This window comes from Mixophyes fleayi, chromosome 2, assembly GCF_038048845.1.
Source record: "Mixophyes fleayi isolate aMixFle1 chromosome 2, aMixFle1.hap1, whole genome shotgun sequence".
In the NCBI taxonomy this organism is placed as follows: Eukaryota; Metazoa; Chordata; class Amphibia; order Anura; family Limnodynastidae; genus Mixophyes; species Mixophyes fleayi.
Genome location: NC_134403.1, coordinates 152356222 through 152375809, shown reverse-complemented (window position 1 = coordinate 152375809; position 19588 = coordinate 152356222). Strand labels below are relative to the sequence as shown.

General features: G+C 39.0%; 1 protein-coding gene across 2 annotated transcripts in view; it reads right to left on the bottom strand.

The window, feature by feature from the left end:
* Positions 1–8225: 8225 nt before the first annotated feature.
* The window catches only part of GCC2 (GRIP and coiled-coil domain containing 2), a 61510-nt gene continuing 50147 nt past the window's right edge, over positions 8226–19588 (bottom strand). Inside the window, exons 19-23 of one of the 2 annotated variants that reach the window (XM_075200256.1) lie at positions 18799–19016; positions 13238–13420; positions 10934–11097; positions 10545–10746; positions 8226–10374 (exon numbers count right to left, since the gene is read on the bottom strand). In XM_075200256.1, the coding sequence (XP_075056357.1) occupies positions 10304–10374; positions 10545–10746; positions 10934–11097; positions 13238–13420; positions 18799–19016 (838 nt within the window). In that variant the 3' untranslated portion in view covers positions 8226–10303. The remainder of the gene's footprint in view (positions 10375–10544; positions 10747–10933; positions 11098–13237; positions 13421–18798; positions 19017–19588) is intronic. The other variant, XM_075200258.1, reaches the window with a different exon arrangement.

Genomic DNA, 19588 nt, shown 5'->3' with positions numbered 1-19588 from the left:
AGAGAGGTAGATTTCGGTGTCGTCAGTGTAGAGGTGGTACTAGAGGCTGAGTAACCTTTGTTCTGATAATTTATCCCGTTTTGTTTTTTTTTTAACCACAGACATTTCAATTAAAATGACATCTCATACAGCAATGGAATGTGTCAAATAATATATAGATATATATATATAGATATATATATATAGATATATATATATATAGATATATATATATATATATAGATATATATATATATATATATATATATATATAAAAAAAACAATTTACGTTAAATATAAGACACAGAAAATAATAATATTATTATTAATAGTTATTTCTATTAAACTGACTGATGCCAAAAAGTTACATTTTATCTGTCAAAGAGGCAAATGTAGCAAGTGAGCCATTATTGAAAGAAAACAAAAGGGTTCTATACTCAATGAGGAGGCTATGTGGCTAATTATACAATTGTTTTCATTAACATAGTTTGAAAGACATGTCTGGTAAATAAATGCTCATTCACTAACGCACAAACACTAACAGAGAGGTACACATTGCATTACAAAAAACAAACAAAATATATGATAATTACCAGTTTCCCATCCATCTCCACCGCACTCTGTTTCCTCTGTACTCTCAACTCAATCCCTCTCGTACTGAAGCAATGACTCTTCCCACTAAACCCCACTCCCTCAGAGTGCTGCAACTATTCCTGCCTTCTTATGGGTGTCACATGAAGTCTGATCATCTCTATTGTGGCTGGCAAATGGATCAGTGCAAGAGGGGCTTACCCTTATACACCCACACATTACATTACATATCATAGATTGTAAGCTTGCGAGCAGGGCCTTCTCACCTCTTTGTCTGTTTTACCCAGTTTGTTTATTAGTTTATTACGTTTGTCCCCAATTGTAAAGCGCTACGGAATATGTTGGTGCTATATAAATGATGATGATACTGCTGCTGACTACATTAAAAACACATTGCACAAACCCTCACATATTACAGTGTTCTTCACTCCTGTCCATGACAACTTTGTGTTGTTGTTTTTTTAAAGTACAAATGAGGACAAACTTCATTCACTGGACATCAGTTATGTGTGTTCAAGTCCACACCTAAAACTAACCGCAACTGCCAAACTGTTATGCCACAGGCAATGACCAGGATACAAGTGTACAATAAAAATAGAAAAAGTATGGTAGACAATAAAGTGAACCGGGCCAGGTGTCACTGTGACAAAAGTTTTATGCTCCATTAAATGCAGTCCGATTCTCCCTTCCAATAAAATTTACTTGCATTGTATGTTGATCTGGAAGCCATACTGATTGACACAATATTAATTATTTATGGTTAATATTGTATCAATTAAGCAATACAATATTCTTATATTTTATGTGTCCAATTCTGTTCTCTTCAGAATTCAGCTGGAAGGGGTCAAAGGTTGACATGGTCTGAACAGATGTATTCTTAGTGCAGAAGGACAATCTTATTTACCTATAGGTTTAAAGAACAATGAGAAAGGACAAGCTAAATAAAGTAAAGTGAGATTTACCATCCCAACAGTTATAACAATGTTTGTTTATGTGGTTTCTTTATCTCCAGGTAGACAATGTTTAATAGAAGCTTCTTTACCATATTAGGAAACTAAATAAGAGTACAGATCTTCACATTCTCTAACAGATGCTGTTAAAAGCTTGTACATGTATGCACAAGGGGACACTTCGTTCTGCTTGAGAGGTGTCCACATGTGATGTGAATGCGATAAAGACTTCATACTTACTTCAGAAGACTTTGAAAATACTTTTGCTTTATAAATGTCTATTTGGATCTCTACCAAAAACATCATTCTTATCTTTTAATTAGCAGAATGCAAGATGCAGGCTTTGTCCTGAGCAGCTAGTAAGCATGCTTACTATATACAGGGTGAGCATGGCCGGATTAAGGGGGGGGCACAGGGGGCACGTGCCCCGGGCCCCCCTCTCTCTGAGGGCCCCCCGCCACCGGCCGCCAGCTGATCGGATCACCTGTCAGTATGGTGATCAGATTCTGCTGCTTGTGGGGCCCCCCTGACGCAGGCGCACCGCCCCCCGCAGAATTTGACAGCTGGCTTGATGTACAGCAGCCGCGGTGCTGTACATCAGGCTATTCTAAGATGGCCGAAATGGAGCTGCTGCGCTTGTGCAGCAGCAGCTCCTCACATACCAAAAGACACTGGGATGCTGTGCTGAACGTGGCTGCCAAGGTGAGTCACACCTTCACTTGGAATATGTATGTGTATATGTATGTATGTATGTATGTATGTATGTATGTGTATATATATATATATATATATATATATATATATATATATATATATATATATATATATATGTATATGTGTGTGTGTATGTATATGTTAATTAAACCTTTAATAGAAATGGCATAAGTACTCTAATTACTAACATAATAGGGGATCCCATAACATATTTGTTGTGTGTGTCTACATACATACATATATACATATATATATATATATATATATATATATATATATATATATATATATATATATATATATATATATATATATATATATATATACATATATATATATACATACACATACCGCACATTAAAAAGAAAGAAACATTTATAACATGTCAATAATTTTGATTGATTATATATATATATATATTTATGTTAAAACTGATGTAATTTTTTCAGTGTTTCTTTTTTTTTAATGTGCCGTATCAATACTATTTTCTGAGGTGGGCTGGGACGGGGAGCTGGGGGGCATACGCCCGCTGGGCAGAAAAAAAGGACTTTTTTGGGCCGGTCCCTGCACTGGCCCAAGTCTATATTACTTGGTGGCTGGCCCCTCCTCAGAGACCACCCACCTTCTATCATTGGCTGCGGATTCTTATGATCCGTCCTCCCCTTCCCCCATGTGTGGCTGCTATTGGTGTCACATGGGACGTGCACAACGTCCCATGTGACAGGTGCCGTCCCATTTGTGAAGAGAAACAAGGTCATACAGCGAGTGGATAAAACAAAGTTAGTGGGGATAGTACGTTAATATATTGTGTGTGTGAGGGGGGTAGTATGTTAATATAATGTGTGTGTGTGAGGGGGGTAGTATGTTAATATAATGTGTGAGGGAAGGGGGGTTATTAATATAATGTGGGAGGGAAGGGGGGTTCTTAATTTAACTTGGATTGCAGGTGGATGCTAATTATTTAATGGGTGATCTTTTATTTGTGGAGTGATGGTGGGGCAATTTCATTTAATAGTGTTGGCTATCAATTTAAGATGGGGTGATTGGACCTTTAAATTTGATGCTGGGGTGGTTTAGAAGCTCATAAATGAATGTGGGGCGTTTTGGGGAAAATTAGGTCTGTTTATTAAATGTGAATATGAATTATTTAATGCTGTGGATGATTGTGGAAAATGGTTATATATTTTAAACATAAATGCCATTTAATTTATTGATAGGGCTTTTTCGAGGGAGGGAAATATGTTTATATATTAAATGGGAATACTATTGATTTAACTTCGGGGTTGGTTGGAATTTTCTAATTTTCATGTACCCATTTTTTTTACCAAATAGGGCCCCCAACATTCCAAGATCCAGACAAGCAGCAACTGAGCTAAAGACACCAGCAGCCACAGGTGGAGAAAGTGTCAAGAACAGGTAGGAGAGAGCAGGACAGTCTTCCAACTGTTCTGAATCTGGTCCGGCAGTCCTGAATTTGGGTGACTGTCTCGCGTAGTCAGGATTGGGTCCAACTACAGGAACAGTTGGAAGGTATGTCCTGCTTCACCCTGTACTGCTTGTGAAGGCAGAGCTGCGTGCACCTAACAGTAGTGCACACAGCATTGCCTGGGTGTTTGTCTAAAATGATAACCATGTTACATCATAGGGGCCCCCCTGCCTAAAGTGCCCCGGGCCCCCCAGAGCCTTAATCCAGCTCTGAGGGTGAGTCAAAAGTCGCAGTACACCCTTTTATTTCAAAAACTCTACAGGAATTGGGCAGATAGGCCGTTTTCAAGATGGCGCCTATGTTTGGTACATACCGTAAAAGATGGACCACGTCACCCATACCTTACTGGAGTATTCAGGTTTCCCAATTCCTATATACATTTTTTAAATAAAAGGGTGTACTGCGACTTTTGACTCACCCTGTATAAATAAAAATAAAGTGGAGGCACACTTCCTGTTAAAATATATAATCCCTGTGCTACTAAAATTGTTGTGCCAGAAACCTGTCCGTTTACTGCAACATTTTCATATACAGTGGATATAAGTAGCATACATACTGTTATTGAAATTTCAGATGTTTGCAATGAAAAGCCTGAAATCAAGATAAATTGTGTCAGACCTGTGAAAATAAAGAAAAAACTTACAATACCCTGGGTGCATTAGCTTGCACACCCTTTCAAAATGTCATAACCTTCTCACATCCTTTGAAGTTCACTCCCTCTGTCTCTTACCCTATAAATCTCAATGTCTCAGTCATCTACCGCTCGCCTGGCCCCACTTCCCAAATCCTTAACAACTTTGTACACTGGCTCCCCCACTAACTCTTCACAGACCTGTCTTCGTTATAATGGAGATTTTAAATACTTCCCATCGATAATCTCTCTGATCCAGAATCCATCAATTTTTTTTCCATTTCTTCCTCCTTCGGCCTCTCACAATGGACCACTTCCCGACAGTCTCGGTCAATCCCTTGATTCAAACCTATGTGCTCTGACTTCCCCACTCGCTTACCACCATCTCATTTTCTTCACCCTTCCCCTCGCTCACATCATCCCTCAAACATAATATTCTCCTCTTTGCTTGAAACTGTTCTTTCCTCTATAACCACCCTGACATGTCCCAACCAGGCAGCCTCCCTCTACAACCATAGTCACTCCTCTGCCCTCAACTCTGTTGCCACCACATCTGTCTGTCTCTGCCATTACAAGCACCAACGTTGACACTCTAAACAATACATATCACTGTGGCCACTGGAGGAAATCCTGACCTTTGGCACACTTCTTACACAACAAGTTCATCCTATCCTCTTACAGCTCTGCTCTCCCATTCCAAACAATTCGTTCAAATCTCTCATTTCCTCCTACCTTCAACTCAATTCCCTCTCCTCCCCTCCCTTATTGCCTCCAAAACCGATTCATATCAGGAACAAAATCTCCTCCTGCCATCTTTTTCATTCCCATATTACCACATTCCCGCTCTCCCTGCACCCACTTTCTCATGTGCTTCTTCCACCCAACCTCAGGAGATGAAGTCCATTCCATTTTATTGTTCCCTCCCACCTCTACCTGCTCCCTGGAACATATCCGCCTTCATCTTCTTTCACTCCTACTCCCCGAACACCTACTCCCACCATGTCCACCTCATCAACTTTTCCCTCTTCCTTGGCATCTTCCCCTTATCCTTCAAACATGTTCTCCTCTCACCCATTCTAAAAAAAAATATAAAAAAAAATAATAAAAAAAAAAGTCAGTGTTGTCCCCACCTCCCTGTCAAACTACTGTCCTCTCTCTTTCCTCCCCTTTGCCTCCAAAATACTGGAGTGCTTCATCTACAAGCGCTCACCAGATACCTCACTGACAACTCCCTCCTCTAAACTCTCCAATCGGGCTTCCGCCCCTCCACATAAACAGCTCTGACTAAAGTTATTAATGATCTTCTACCTGCCAAGTCCAAGAGCCAATTCTTCCTACTTATCCTCACTGACCTGTCTGTGACGCCCCCTCCCCCTCCATGACTCCTGTAGAAGTCCTTCAGGGCTCCATCCACGGCCCTGTGCTCATCTCTCCGTACACATCCTCCCTGTGTAAACTCATCAGTTCCTCTGGTCTCCAGTATCACATCTGCCGACGACACCCAACTCCACCACCACCATCTCCTCTATCCCCTTGTCAAATGCCTGGGCATCATCCTTGACTCCTCCTTCTCTTTCACCCTACACATCCATTCTCTCAACCAATCCTTTTGCTTCCAATGCTGCAGTATCATTCATATCAGGCCATTCCTCTTCCTTGATGTCACCAAAATGCTCATGCATTCTCTGATCATTTCTAGATTACTGTTCCCTTCTCCTGACTGGCCTCCCTCGCACCTGTATCGCTCCTTTTCAATCTATACTCAACGTTGCGGAAAGACTAATCTTCCTCTCTTGATGCTCCATTTCTGCCTACCCTCTCTGCCAAGTCTTACACTGCCTTCTTTTCCCCTACAGAATCCTCTTCTCTAACCTACTGAGCCCTCTCCAACTGCTCTGCTCCCTATATTTGCACCCTCATCTCCATCCATACTTTACCTCTGGTCAGCCAACGACCAACATCTCACCTCCCCTCTGGTAACCACGGCTCATTTCTTACTTCTGGATCCCCTTAAACTCACTCATCCCTACGTGTCACCCTGTTTGTCTGCTCCTTCCCCTCTAAATTTAAAGCTTACCAGCAGGTCCCTCATCCTTCCTAATCTCCACTTTTGGCTACCTATGCCTTCTGCATGCCAGCTATGTTTTGCAGCTCCAGACTGGGCTCTCTGCCCTTCGTCTCCACATCGGCTTGGTCCTCGCAACTCAATCAGTGGCAAATGTACTGCTATGTGTTTATCGTATTGTCCTGTAATGCTATGTACTGTTTTGTAGTATGCTCTCTGTACATCTCTGCAGACTCTTTGTGGAGCTCTATGAATAATAGTAAAAATGAGGCATTATTGCACAAACAACCCATTACAAAGAACCTGGTCCACCATTTTTTGTTTAACTATATATTTTTTTAGCTATGCAACTTCATCCAATGTAGTTGGAGAGGAATCATTGCTGCATTGATAAAAGTCACTATTTTTCCAATATGCAGATCCAGACCTGGGGACATGACAAATATGCAGTCATACCCAGGGCCAAGTCTAATATGCAGAACTATAGTGGGGGTTCATTAAATACAGAGCTATTAATGGTGCACCAAGCTAATATGCATGGAAATTACATGTCAATACCAAATTAGATTTGGAAGGAGCCTTGGTCAGTTAACATTTTGTTAATGCCTTAGACAATATCAACAGCTCTGCTGAAAATGATTGCGCAGGTCATGAACTCAGAGGTGAAAAAGCACTAAAGGACCAATTCAGATGAACTCAAGAGGGAAAAACAAAATGGTAAAATAGGGCAGGTCACAGATCTTTTAACCATGTGTACAGCAGTGAAATCCCTGTAGTTCACACTGCAAGATAAGTGAACACATAATGCTCTTATTCCTGTGTGCTGCACAGTCCATCAGTATCTATGTGAATATCACATATAGCACAACATAGATTAATAGATTTCTACCCTGCACTTTTGCGCCAGCAGTTTTCTCTCATTGCATTCAATTTAGACTGCTCATCGACAATCCTTGAGTTGAGATACAGACAGTCTCCATGTACAAATCTTGTTGCCAGGCACTGACATAATGTTGTTTTTTGTACTTTTATTGTATAAATTTGTACAACATTCAATACAAAAAAAAAAAAAAAACGATACAAAAAAAAAAAAAACCAACTAGTGCATTTAACCTCCCTTGTATTTGGGAAGTTAATTGCAGCATGAATACTTGTGAAAATAGTGATTAACCATTGTGACAAACATGGTTACAGTACTCAGCATTCATGGTCTATCAGTTTGTTAAAGCTGCTGTGATATAAAAATACTTAAAAGGATTATCAATCAAGATTTTAGGAAACATTCACAAGCCAGGTACCACAGACGAATGTTAACCTGTCTGCAAGTAAGCTTCCATATAAAAGCAGTCAGGGCGCAGGATTATGCCTTTAAAATAAGCACGGAACTCCTTGTAACGTTCACGCTGTACATGTAATAGACTGCTCATTTAAGTTATACGGTGGAGAAAACTATCCATTTGTTTCCCATGATCTGAAGCTCAGGGCACAAAGGAAAAACAATTTTGCCACGCCTACTTTCAATAATATCAAATTAGACAGAAAGAAAATTTGGCAAGTACAAGATGTGGCTGTGTATTCAGTACAAAACTGCATATATTAAGGAGTGGGGACGTGAACTACCAATATTAGTAAATGACAGACCACCATAACTCATTGCGTCACTGGCCTGCCATAACATAATACAATGCAGCAGAAGTGTACAGGAAGTGGCCCAATCCAGTGCGGTTTTCAGGCGGAGAAACTAATGTTATGGACAACCCACCTAAATTATCACTAAACCCATCACAGAACAAATAAATACATAAAACATTTAGCGAAATCAATTGTCTTTATTTGAGCAGATTACAATTTACGGAAATTGCTCATTTTATTCACAGTTTACAGTAACCTTAGCCTGGTCACAAACACATTTTTTTTTTAAAGAACTGGTTTTCGAGCTAGAAAAACGTTGTGTTCAGAAGGTGTTTGAGAAGTCAGTCTTCACTCTTACCAGAACAATAGACATGCACAGCCCATCGGTAGGCTAAATTTACTTTATACACCAATGAGCAAAACAGATAATTTATTCCAAAGCATGTATATGCTATTGTTGTTGTACCAATGCAGCGTGGTCTACATTCTCTATTATAGAGTAAAGCAACTATTCACAGTAAAATGTAATAATTGCCTCTGTTAGACTAGACATTTTTGCAGGTACAAACTGACAAATCCCCAAAAACATTTGTCCCCATAAAGCAGACCTTATGAGATATGATTGCAGTGCTAAGTTTCATTACTTCCGGGAAAAAATGAAGATTCACTTGAAACGAAAAGGCACTTTTTGCTGCAATTCTTACTACTAATGATGTTACACTTCTCAAACAGTACAACAAGGCAGCGTATATATCTATACGAGTTGTGCTGAGCTTCAGTCTTCCATTGGTAACAAGTTTCTGCCCTCAATGTTGTCAACACTGCACAAAACACTGATAACTGATCAATGCAAACTGTGCAAACTGCAAAACCAAAACTAATATAATGCAAAACTTATTTCCAACATTACATTGGCTGTGCTTTATTTCTGGTAATCTGTGAATAATGCTAAAACTATCAATATTTTAACTGTAGCAGACCAAGTAGAGAAACGCATTCCTATATAGTACAGTTATAACAAACATTTATGTAGTGAATTTAAAAAGTGAATTGTTTGCACAACTACAGCAGTTCTATTTACACTAATCTTCACATTTGCTAAGAAAATGGAGGTATAACAATCTTTTATTACCAGGTTGTGGATTAGAGACGGTAGTCATCCCTCCTCTCATTGAAGCAGTAAATTCCTGTATTCTCAGCTTTCATTTCACTTCCAAGAATACTGTTTCCTCTAACACATGCAAACTGCAGTGACATGCACTCAGACAGAACTGGCTTTACATATTCTGTATACCCAGCAGTTGTGTTAATGGATCAAGGTGCTTAATTCGGGTTACTTAAATAACAACAACTCAAGAAAACAGACCATGCAAGTCAATAAAAACATCCCTAAATGGGCCTCTTAATAGATAATTTTGTACCAGCGCTAAACTTACATTCGAAATGGACAGGGAATCAACATTATCCAATATACTGTTCAGAGAGATAGATAAAGACAGAAAACATATTGGGGAGATATTTACGAAAAAGGACAAGAAAAGGTACTATAGCCAAAAGCAACCAGATGTCTGCTTTGATTTTGTAAACCATAGTACAGTAACAATTATATTTGCTAATATGGTTGACAGCATTTTTTCCTCTGCACCAATTTTTATAAAGGATCCCAACTGTATTTAAGCTTTCATCTATATAGAATGAGGACTGATGGTGTGGAATGACACAAACAGGTCACAAAGTCTTATCTTACATCAAGTACATTATAAACATTCTAGTAATCCACTAAAACTATGTTCAGGGTTTTACAAATACTTTGGTTTATACTGGAATATGTATAATGATTTAGGTCATAAAATAAGTTACACAGAATGTCACTTTACATTTTCTATAGGAACAAAAAAAAAATCTAATGAAAATGATGCTAAACATAAAAATGTGTTTTTTCCATAGAGATGGATAATAATGTTATCTTGGCGAACAAGAGTGAATATAGTACATAAATGAAAGCTCAATATACAGTATGCAATAAGAATATTTTGTGCAAAGTTCCTTAAATAGTTCAATAATCAAAGTTATATATCCACTTTATAATCTTTTAATCTGAAGAGACATCTGGGAGACGCCAGTTTAATAAAACAATGGCATTGTAAACTATACAAATTAATAAGGAGGAATAAACTTCAACATACTAAAACATTTGTTAAACTTGATAGTGCAAATCTGGAATGTTTGGTCTAGCTCCATTTGTGTCCTTAGTACTACCGGAGTCCTGACCAGCTGTGGAGATAAGATGCCCAACCAGCAGGTTGTGAAGCAGATTCTTCCTCACCTTAAAAAGGACAAATAGAGAAAACATTAGGTCTAAATTTCCACATTGTGTACTCAACAAGCACATGATGGTGTAAACACTTCTGAAACAATGCCAGAGGAACAAAAAATGCAGATCCACACGGCTTCTCTTTTGTACATATGCTATCATGTCGCACATATTTGACCTACCCTGAGCAATGGCAAACAGTTTTCCTTTCTCTTCAGGACTAAGCTGCAGCATTGTGTCTATGACGGGAAGAAGACGTTGCCTTTCGCTGCCTGCCTTCAGGAAAATGAATTGCAGGAGGACGTTTTTCAGATATTCTAAATTTGCCACTGACTTTTCCCTTTCCTGATTCCTTTCGAGACGTCGAATTTCATTCTTGAGGAGCTATCAAAGATAAGTGTATTTAATGACACCTATTAATTCTTCATTTGTAAACATGTCTAGTATTAGTGTAATAAAGTTATGAGTGTTATTTCTTTCAGTTGGTAATAAACACAACATGCTCTCCTGAGTACAGTGTTTTAAAATATAGTAAAAATGCTGTTCCCAAGGAGTGCCCAAAGTTACTTACTGTTATTTGTTCCATCAGCATGGCATTGGTTGCCTCTGTCTCATGCAGCAGACCACTCAGATGATCAACACTCTTTGAAGTTGTGTTGAGTTTCTCCACCAATTCTTCCTTAGAAAGTTCTGGCTGCCACTGGGGAGACTCTGCAACTGGAATCAGAGGAGTCACTAATAAAAGGATAACCCAATTATTACATTGCATAAGGTTAATGAGTGAATCTTGATTCCAAATGTTCTCTGTCTAATAGCAAAAAATAAATTATACTTCTATATAGACACTTACAATCATGTGAAGAAGTAAACTGTATTTCAAATCTGTGCTCTTACATATTAGGACATAACTAATAAATAGTCCTAAAATTTGATAAAAATAATCTTGTGTGACAAACAGATATTACTTTGCGACTAATTTTCAACAAAACATAAGCAACATGAAGAAAATGTAAGTGCACACTTTCTGCTTCTATATCAAATTAGTAATTTGAGCCAGGAACTTCTAATCAACTGTTCTTCAGAATTTGGCTATCTGGAAGTGCTACTACCCATATATAAAAGTAAAACCGTTTTGCGGATCAGTCTGGAGCATGCAGGTTTGTGTTAACACGCTGCCAAGGAGAAAAAACATCTCCAATGATCCCCAAGAAGCAATTGTTGCTGCTCATCGGTCTGGAGAGTGTTATAAGGCCATTTCTCAATCATGTAAGGTCCACCATTCTATAGTGAGAAAGATTATTTACAAATGGAAAACACTGAAGTCAGTTGTTAAACTTCCCAGGAGTGTGTTTCCAGCAACGTTTCCCCAAGAATCAGACTGCATGATGCTACAAGTAAATGTTACAGTCTCTGCTGGATACCCTCTCATGGAAACATAGACAGGAGAAAGCCCCCTCCACCAAAAGGAATATACTGCAGTAAGGTATAGGTTTGGAAAGTTGTTTCTGAACAAAACACCAGACTTCCGAGAAACTATGCCAGAGGAACAAAATATGCGGTTCCACACTGCTTCTCTTTTGCACATATACACCTTCTTGTCCACTAAGCACATTAAAAAGTGCACTTACTTTGTGGGTTTGGAAATACCCTAGTAAAATCAGTGAGTGGACATTTGAGACTTACATTGTTATACATGTCTTTTGTTTGCTTGACGGTTTTTATTTCTAGTCTTATCTCCTATTGCTCTAAACTGTCCATTGTCACAAAAACACCCACTACTGTTTTTCTGTATGATTATGCCAAGCAATACAGGATCTTTATACATAATGATAAAGTTGTCATTGTCACCCTTCTCAATATGGCAATAATTGCACAGCTATTCTTGCCTATTTAAGCTCTAGACTTACCATACTATGTCTGCTCCTGTAGTGTGTGTTACAATAACTCCATTACTATGATAAGTCATATACTCTGTGTCACTCCCTCCCACAAGAATGTCATATTAAGCATCAAGAAGAATGGTGGAGGTGGTGATTTAGGTTGTTTTGCAGTCACAGAACCTGGACGCCTTGCAATCATCAGGGGCCAATTCAATTAGCCACCATAGTAACGTGACTGCTATATTTATACATACATTTACCAGCAACTATGCCAATGAAAACTTTGCACTTTTGTCAAACCACCATGAGGTGCAAGTAAAAAACAGATAAACTCATTACGCTCTTCAGCAAGCCTGATCAACATCTGATTTTAATTGAGTGAGATGTAGAGTGGGACTGCTTGATTGGAAGGTTGGCCCATGACTGTAATCATCAGCAGACCACACTTAAAGGCCCTTGTATAACCCACTAAGATCCATTCAATTTGAAGGGATTTGGTCTGAACACAACAACATTATTTGCAGTAAAGGAAACCTAGAAAGAACAATTGGTAAAGTACCAAAAGTTAAAAAAAAACAAACTATGCAGACACTCTTCTGAACACTGCTGATCCAATAAACTTTTATCTGAGGATGATTCAGAGTATTATTGCAATATATTACACTATAAGTAATAGTGTAACACCAAAAAAACCTAAGCCTGTATCACGCATTCAAAGCACTCACAAAAAGTAATGTTCTACTGCAAATCAACTTTTATCTCCATATTAGCTTTGAATTGTGTGAGAGTTACCAGACTGACTGCTCTTTTGAGATAGATGTGTTGCATGATGAATTGGTTTTAAACCATTATTAAAACATTGTACTTTCTAGCATTTCTCTGACTTGGCCGTGTTTTTACAACATGAAAATAGTTACAAATCTACAGTTTTCAAATAGTTTGTTTTTCATTTAGTTGTCTTTGTATCAAGTTCCTAAAAGAAATAAAACCTTTACCATTTTTTGAATCAGGTGAACTGAGAAGCTGCTCTAGTGTAGCTATGTGAGTGCTGGCAGAAGACACAGATTCAGAATCCATGGTTTCCATTCCTTCCCCTTCCTCTCTGGCAGAGTACAAGTCCAGGATAGGAAGGTCAGCTGGCCTTCTTTCCCGTGAACCCTTAGGGGGCTGCGGGGTGCCTGAAAAAAAGATGAGAAATATATGCAGCTATGCATAGCTAATAAAATATACAGTTTTTAGGAAAAAGTGCAACAGCTCTGCCTGTGAAGCCTAAAAATCTAGCAACAGACGTAAATGGTTTTCAGTAAATGCTCTGAAGAGGAGAAAGGAAAACAAAGGTTTAAGAGCTCGGACTGGTATAACGTGTTGGGGACAGGTCAGGTATGATTTGCTGGGTATTATATAAAACATTGGGAACAATTATTATTGTGAAGTACTAACAAACTTAATATCAGAAACACCCACAGTGATGTCATGCTCCCATACTTTACAAACTCTTAGGAGGAGGTTCAATTAGCCGCGAGGTGTCCACGGAAGGTCTGCGAGACACTTCTCTGCGGAGGTTTGACAGAATTCTCTGCTCATTTCAGTGGAGATTTCTACCGTAACTGCCAGCAATGCTCGAGGCGCAACGTGCGAGCACCACATCGTCGGCAATTGAATTTCCCCTTTATATCGCTCTCTCTCATTCATTCCATTTAGGGGACACTGCTCACCTTGGGGTATAGAGGGTGCTGTGCTGCAAGTATGGAGGCTATCCTTTTTTTATTTTAGTGCCCACAGAGTAGGGCACCATTTAGAGTGTAGTTATTTATTTTTTACTTTTAGTTTTTGAGAAGAAGTTAACCAGGGGTGTTCTGTGTGAGCACTGCCGCTATAATAGAGGTTACAAGCGTTGTTTTTGATTCTTATTAGCCACATACCTCTATTTTACTATGGCTCCCAGACGGGTCAACCAGTCAGCAAGAGGAAAAGGCCGATTCCAGGGACCAGATAACCACGATGGGTAGCTCGCATTACACCGGACCGCAGTCTGGGAAGCTGCGGCTATGACATAGATGTGTCAGTCTCAGTCAGGAAAAAGACAGAGACTATCAGCAATCATAAGGTATTCTCTGACATGTATGGCAGTTAAGGGATTTCCACACATGACTGGGATTATAATATCAACTCCTCCCTCTTTGAAAAGGAGGGCTTTACAGAGGAGAACTGTCATTACTTCACAGACTGCTCACCTCTGTATTGCTATCTGTTGTTATACACTGGCTCTGCATGTGAAAAATTATAATTTTCCTTTTTAATCTATGTTATCTGAGAGTGTGAGACTATTAGCATACTCTCCTAATTTTATTATGTTCAAATTGAGATAAGGATTTTTACTCACCGTAAAATCGATTTCTCTTACTCCATTGGGGGACACTGCGCTGGAGAGGAGGAGCATAGCAGGGGCGGAGTGTAAGGAACAAAGACGTTGTTAAGTGCCTAAACTCCAGTCCCACCTACTATACCCCAATGTTTCGCAGTGTCCCCCAATGGTAGCAAAGAGGAAAAGTATATTATTCACTGTATTCATTTATGTTTATCAAATTTGAATTGAGTACTGAATTTATTTACCACTATAGGTTGTACTGTTCAGTATGGTACAATATAACTCGCTCTTGTATAGATGTGTTCTGTGATTTTTTTTGGTTTTCTCTCGTTCTCCGTTTGGGGGACACGTGTCAGAGAAAGGAGCGAGACCCAAAACCAAAGTTACTGGGGGACAATCCGTTGTACTTCACATGTTCCAAATGCCAGTCAAAATGACCAAATGGAAGTACGAAGCCAGATACCCTTTGTGCGAGTTGAGATACTGAGGTCCGAGGTCAGTGCATGTCCACAGGGGGGCGCTGCCGATATGACTGAGCATACCTGTATTAAAGAGTTAGCGCAGTCCATTACAATGGGCAGTGTGTTATGCTGTGGTAGTTGAACATACATTTTCTAATCCTTGCAGTGATTCCTGTAGTGACCCCACTTTCTCTAGATACCTCAGTTGGGGGTGTTTCGAATCCTTTGAATATATTAGAGGAACCACCCTTGCTTCAGAATTTCAAGAGATCTGTACAGGACATGACTCATGTGTCTTCCTCGCTTGAAAGGTTGTTGAAGAATTCATCATCCATCAGACCTCGTAAGCGTCTGTCTCACCTTCAGGTACATTTCTTTGGAGACTCAGATTTGGAAATCACCTCCCAGGAAGAAGGTGAGATTCAGGGGAACTCTGAATATGAGGACCTCACTGGATGGGAAGTTGATTCCTCTAGCAGACAGGGGGTGGAGGATCTAATTTTAGTGGTCCTACAGGTTCTTAATATTCAAGATGTAGAACCAGTAGTTCCTTATGTTTCACGATTAAAAACGCAAATGAAGCAGTTTCTTTTACTTCACAACTGTCTGAATTATTGTAAGAGGCTTGGATAAAACCAGATAGGAGATTTCAAATCCCAAGAAGATTGCGGTTCAACTAGCTTTTTCTTAAAACAGACAGAAAAAACGCAATTTCCCCTAAGAATGGATGCTTCAATTGCACATCTTACAAAATCAACTACTAAACCTATTGCTGCTTCTTTAAAAGACAGGATAGGAAATGTGTGGGCATATTAAGATCCATATTTGTTGCAACAGGCTCATCACTCAGCTGCTTGGGTAATTAAAGCAGTGGAAAAATGGGCTAGCCAACTAAGTGAGGGCATACAATTCCAGGAGTCCTAGATCGGAATGGACTCCATTCGCGGATTGTGTAAAAGAAACAGAGTATTTGGTTGATGCGGTCTTGGATGCAGGTATAGGTATATCCAGAACCTCTGCTTTAGCAGTCGAAGCCAGGCATACAATCTGGCTTTGATCCTGGGAGGCAGATGCAGAGTCTAAAAAGACTTAAAAGGTAAACCTTTTGGGGCGGGCTGTCCTTTTCGGATCAGAACTAGACAAGATCATCTCTCAGGCCACAGGAGGGTAGAATTAATTTTTTGCCGTTAATGACCCAAGACCCAGAGGCAGAAGATTCCAGTCCTTTTGCTAAATCGAGAAGAACTTCCACAAGTGGTCAATCCTTTGTCCCACGTGGGAATTATCGAGGAGGTAAGCAGCTTGGATGGTCAAACGTGCTGGTTCCAATCCAGCTGGAAAACAAACTACATGACTACCCCATTCGCCACCCAAAAAGCTCCATGGTGGAGACCCCATCTTCTGCTCTTTTGGAACCATCCAAATGGATCCATTCGTCTTTGGAAGAGTGGATGAGCGGCATAGTGGAAGGAGGTTACATACTGGAACTCTTAGGGCCACCATCAAAGCAGTAGTTGTCACCCTCCTTCCAAGAGACAAAGTTAGGAGACAGGCTTTGCAAGTGGTCATTCAATACATGTTGTCATCAGGGGTGATTGTCCCAGTCCTGAAAGCGCAGGAGGGTTTGGGTTATTACTCAAACTTATTTTATGTACAGAAACACAAACCTGTCCTTCTGTTCCATCCCGAGTCCGGTCAGTAATGAATTCCATGGAACGAAACTCGCTTTCTTGGATATAAAAGATGCATATCTTCACATTCCAATATGGGAATGCCACCACAATCTTCTTCGGTTTGCAGTGGAAAAATCACATTACTAGTCCTAGGCAGCGTGTCATGGTGCCTTAGTTGAACAACTGTGTCGGGCAGAAACCTAGTCCTCTGTACAACACTTTCACTAGATTTGTAAAGGTTCCACGCCTCTGTTTCAAAAATTCCACTAGCTTTGGCAGCAAGCTGTTGCATGCAGCATTGGCTGTGCGATCCCACCGCTAAGGGCAGCTTTGGAATGCCCCCAAGGTGAGCAGTGTCCCCCAAATGGAATAAATGAGGAGAGGATTTTTTTGTATTCGCTGTAAAATCCATTTCTCGGAATCCATTTGGGGAAGACTACGCTCCCACCCTTATGTTCTGTTGGTTTTGGTTGCATGGTTCTTGTTTGTGTGTTACTTTAGTCCTATACTTAGGGCTTTGTTAGTTAAAAACTCAATAAAATCTGTACACAGGGCATAGTGGTAGGGGAATAGACCAGACAAGTTGTTATTTTCTAAGTGCCTAGCTTCCAGCACAGCGCACTCTATACCTCAAAGCATTTCCTTCTTGCTGATATATTTATAACAAAAAAAAAAAAAGCACACACCTCTTAACTTGTGCAACTCATATTTTTACTGAAGGCTTCACAAACCCTTAACACTGAAACTTTCTAATCTCTATATTCACAAACACATGCTGTTCTCATTTGTCTCCCACACAGACCTCCAGCTGAGTACACCTTGTTACAAGGACTTTCATTTTAACACTTAAGTGCCAAGCGCAGTATTACTGTCACCTTAAAACTACTACATATTTCTTTGTAATCAGTCAAACAAAACAAATTTACTGTTAGCAAAAAAAATAAACATATTATATATACAAATGCACACACCCAGCAGTGATGATAAAAGTGAAGCCGCTGCTTCTTAAAGATACTTTCTGAAACTGAGAGATTATGTGAATAGAGAAAGTTGTTACATTCATATACTCCAGATACAGGGCGACCAGAATGGTGGAGCAAAGAAATCCATTTGTGCCGCAATATTTAGCTACTCGTCTGACACATTTCTCCACAGTTTGCAATTTTTCAATGCTTATTTGAAAAATTGTAGAAGATGTTAATGCATCATTTTTTTTAGATAAATAGAATGTGTCCTATATGAGCACCACTTTCTTTACCATTCAATGACTGCTTCAGAGGATTGTATATGGTGGGTGATAGGATAAGGTTTTAGCGATTATATGTATTCAGGACATATCTGTGGTATTAAACAAACGTATTCTTTTATCAAGATTGAATAAGTAAGAGTTTTGTCTACTTAAACAAGCAACTTGACAATTATTATATGTTTATGTTTTATATTACTGTGGACATACTGAATTGACTTGACAACCATTCATCTGCACTAAAAATTATGTTACTCATCTGAATATTTTTTAACTATTTTTGTTTTTTTGCTTTTTAACTCTTATTTATAGAAGTCACTGGAGAGCTGCTATTCAAACCTTCTTAGTAATATAGCACCAATAAAAAAGTGTTTGTCTCAAAAAGAGTAAAGTTGAGTAAGAGTATAATTGTAATATAAAACAGTTCCTTTTTCTTTGTTCGAATAGCCTAAGTAACTATTTAAAATGAGCTGTTCATGTGGCCAAATGTTCCAGTAATGCTAATCTCATGTGGTCATTCAGAACCTACATAATAAAAGGTGGTAGGTTGTTTCTCAGAAGCACAGAAAGCATGCTTCAAATCAGTGCATGGGATGGTCATATGGATTGATAAATACTCATGAATATTTAAAATCACAGTAAATGTAAACATAGGTTTAGTATTGCTTAATGGTAATGGATAGTTTTTTTATTTTAAATGTAGGATTCACCATTAAGTCTTGTAAGAATGTATTTTTACACATTTAAATAAACCGGACATCAGAATTTAAAAATAGAAAGATCAATGCAGTATTTATTTGAAGCTTACTTGTAACAGTGATCTCATTCTTAAGTTGGAAGAGCTGTGCTTCCACTTTAGACAGTTGCTGCTGCAGAGTCTCAACAGTCTTCCTATGGTCATCTTGCAAATGTCTCACTTGGTCTCTGAAACTGTTACATTGCGCTTCATTTTGGGCACTCAGCTGGCTGACTGCTTGAGCATTCTCTGTCTTTAGGACCATGTTTTCTGACTGCACCATACACAGCCTGAAAGACAGAAAAGTTCAAAATACAAGGACAAATTTACAACAAGCTCATAACTCAAACAGTCCACTTTATATTTAAAGCAGCATTCTCATGGAAAAAAGGAGATTTTAATTTTTGATATAACATAAATCTATCTAAAACAAAGCTTACCCTTGGTTTGTTTCTACATAGTTTCCACTATGTCATGTGACCATCATGGCAACCACAGTCACATGGCATAGGTTCTAGTGAGCAGGGAAGCTCTATCTGCACTGCAGAATGCTGGCCCTCCTTCTCTCCCCACTGTCATCACATGATATGCTAACAGCTTTGAGCCTGTGTGTGCTGCTGGTAGCCATACTATTCACCCCAGATGCACGCTTTAAAAAAGGTACTTAACTTTAAAGAAGAAAAAAAAATGCTGCTTTACAAATAAGCATATTTGCTTCATAATAAAATTATAAAACAGAATGTACACAACAGATAAACTGATAAAATGTGACTGAACATATTAATGTATTGAGATTTTCATGTCTGTTACCTGTAGCCCTAGTGTTCACAAGCAGATTGAACAGTGTTTTTCAGCTATGCAA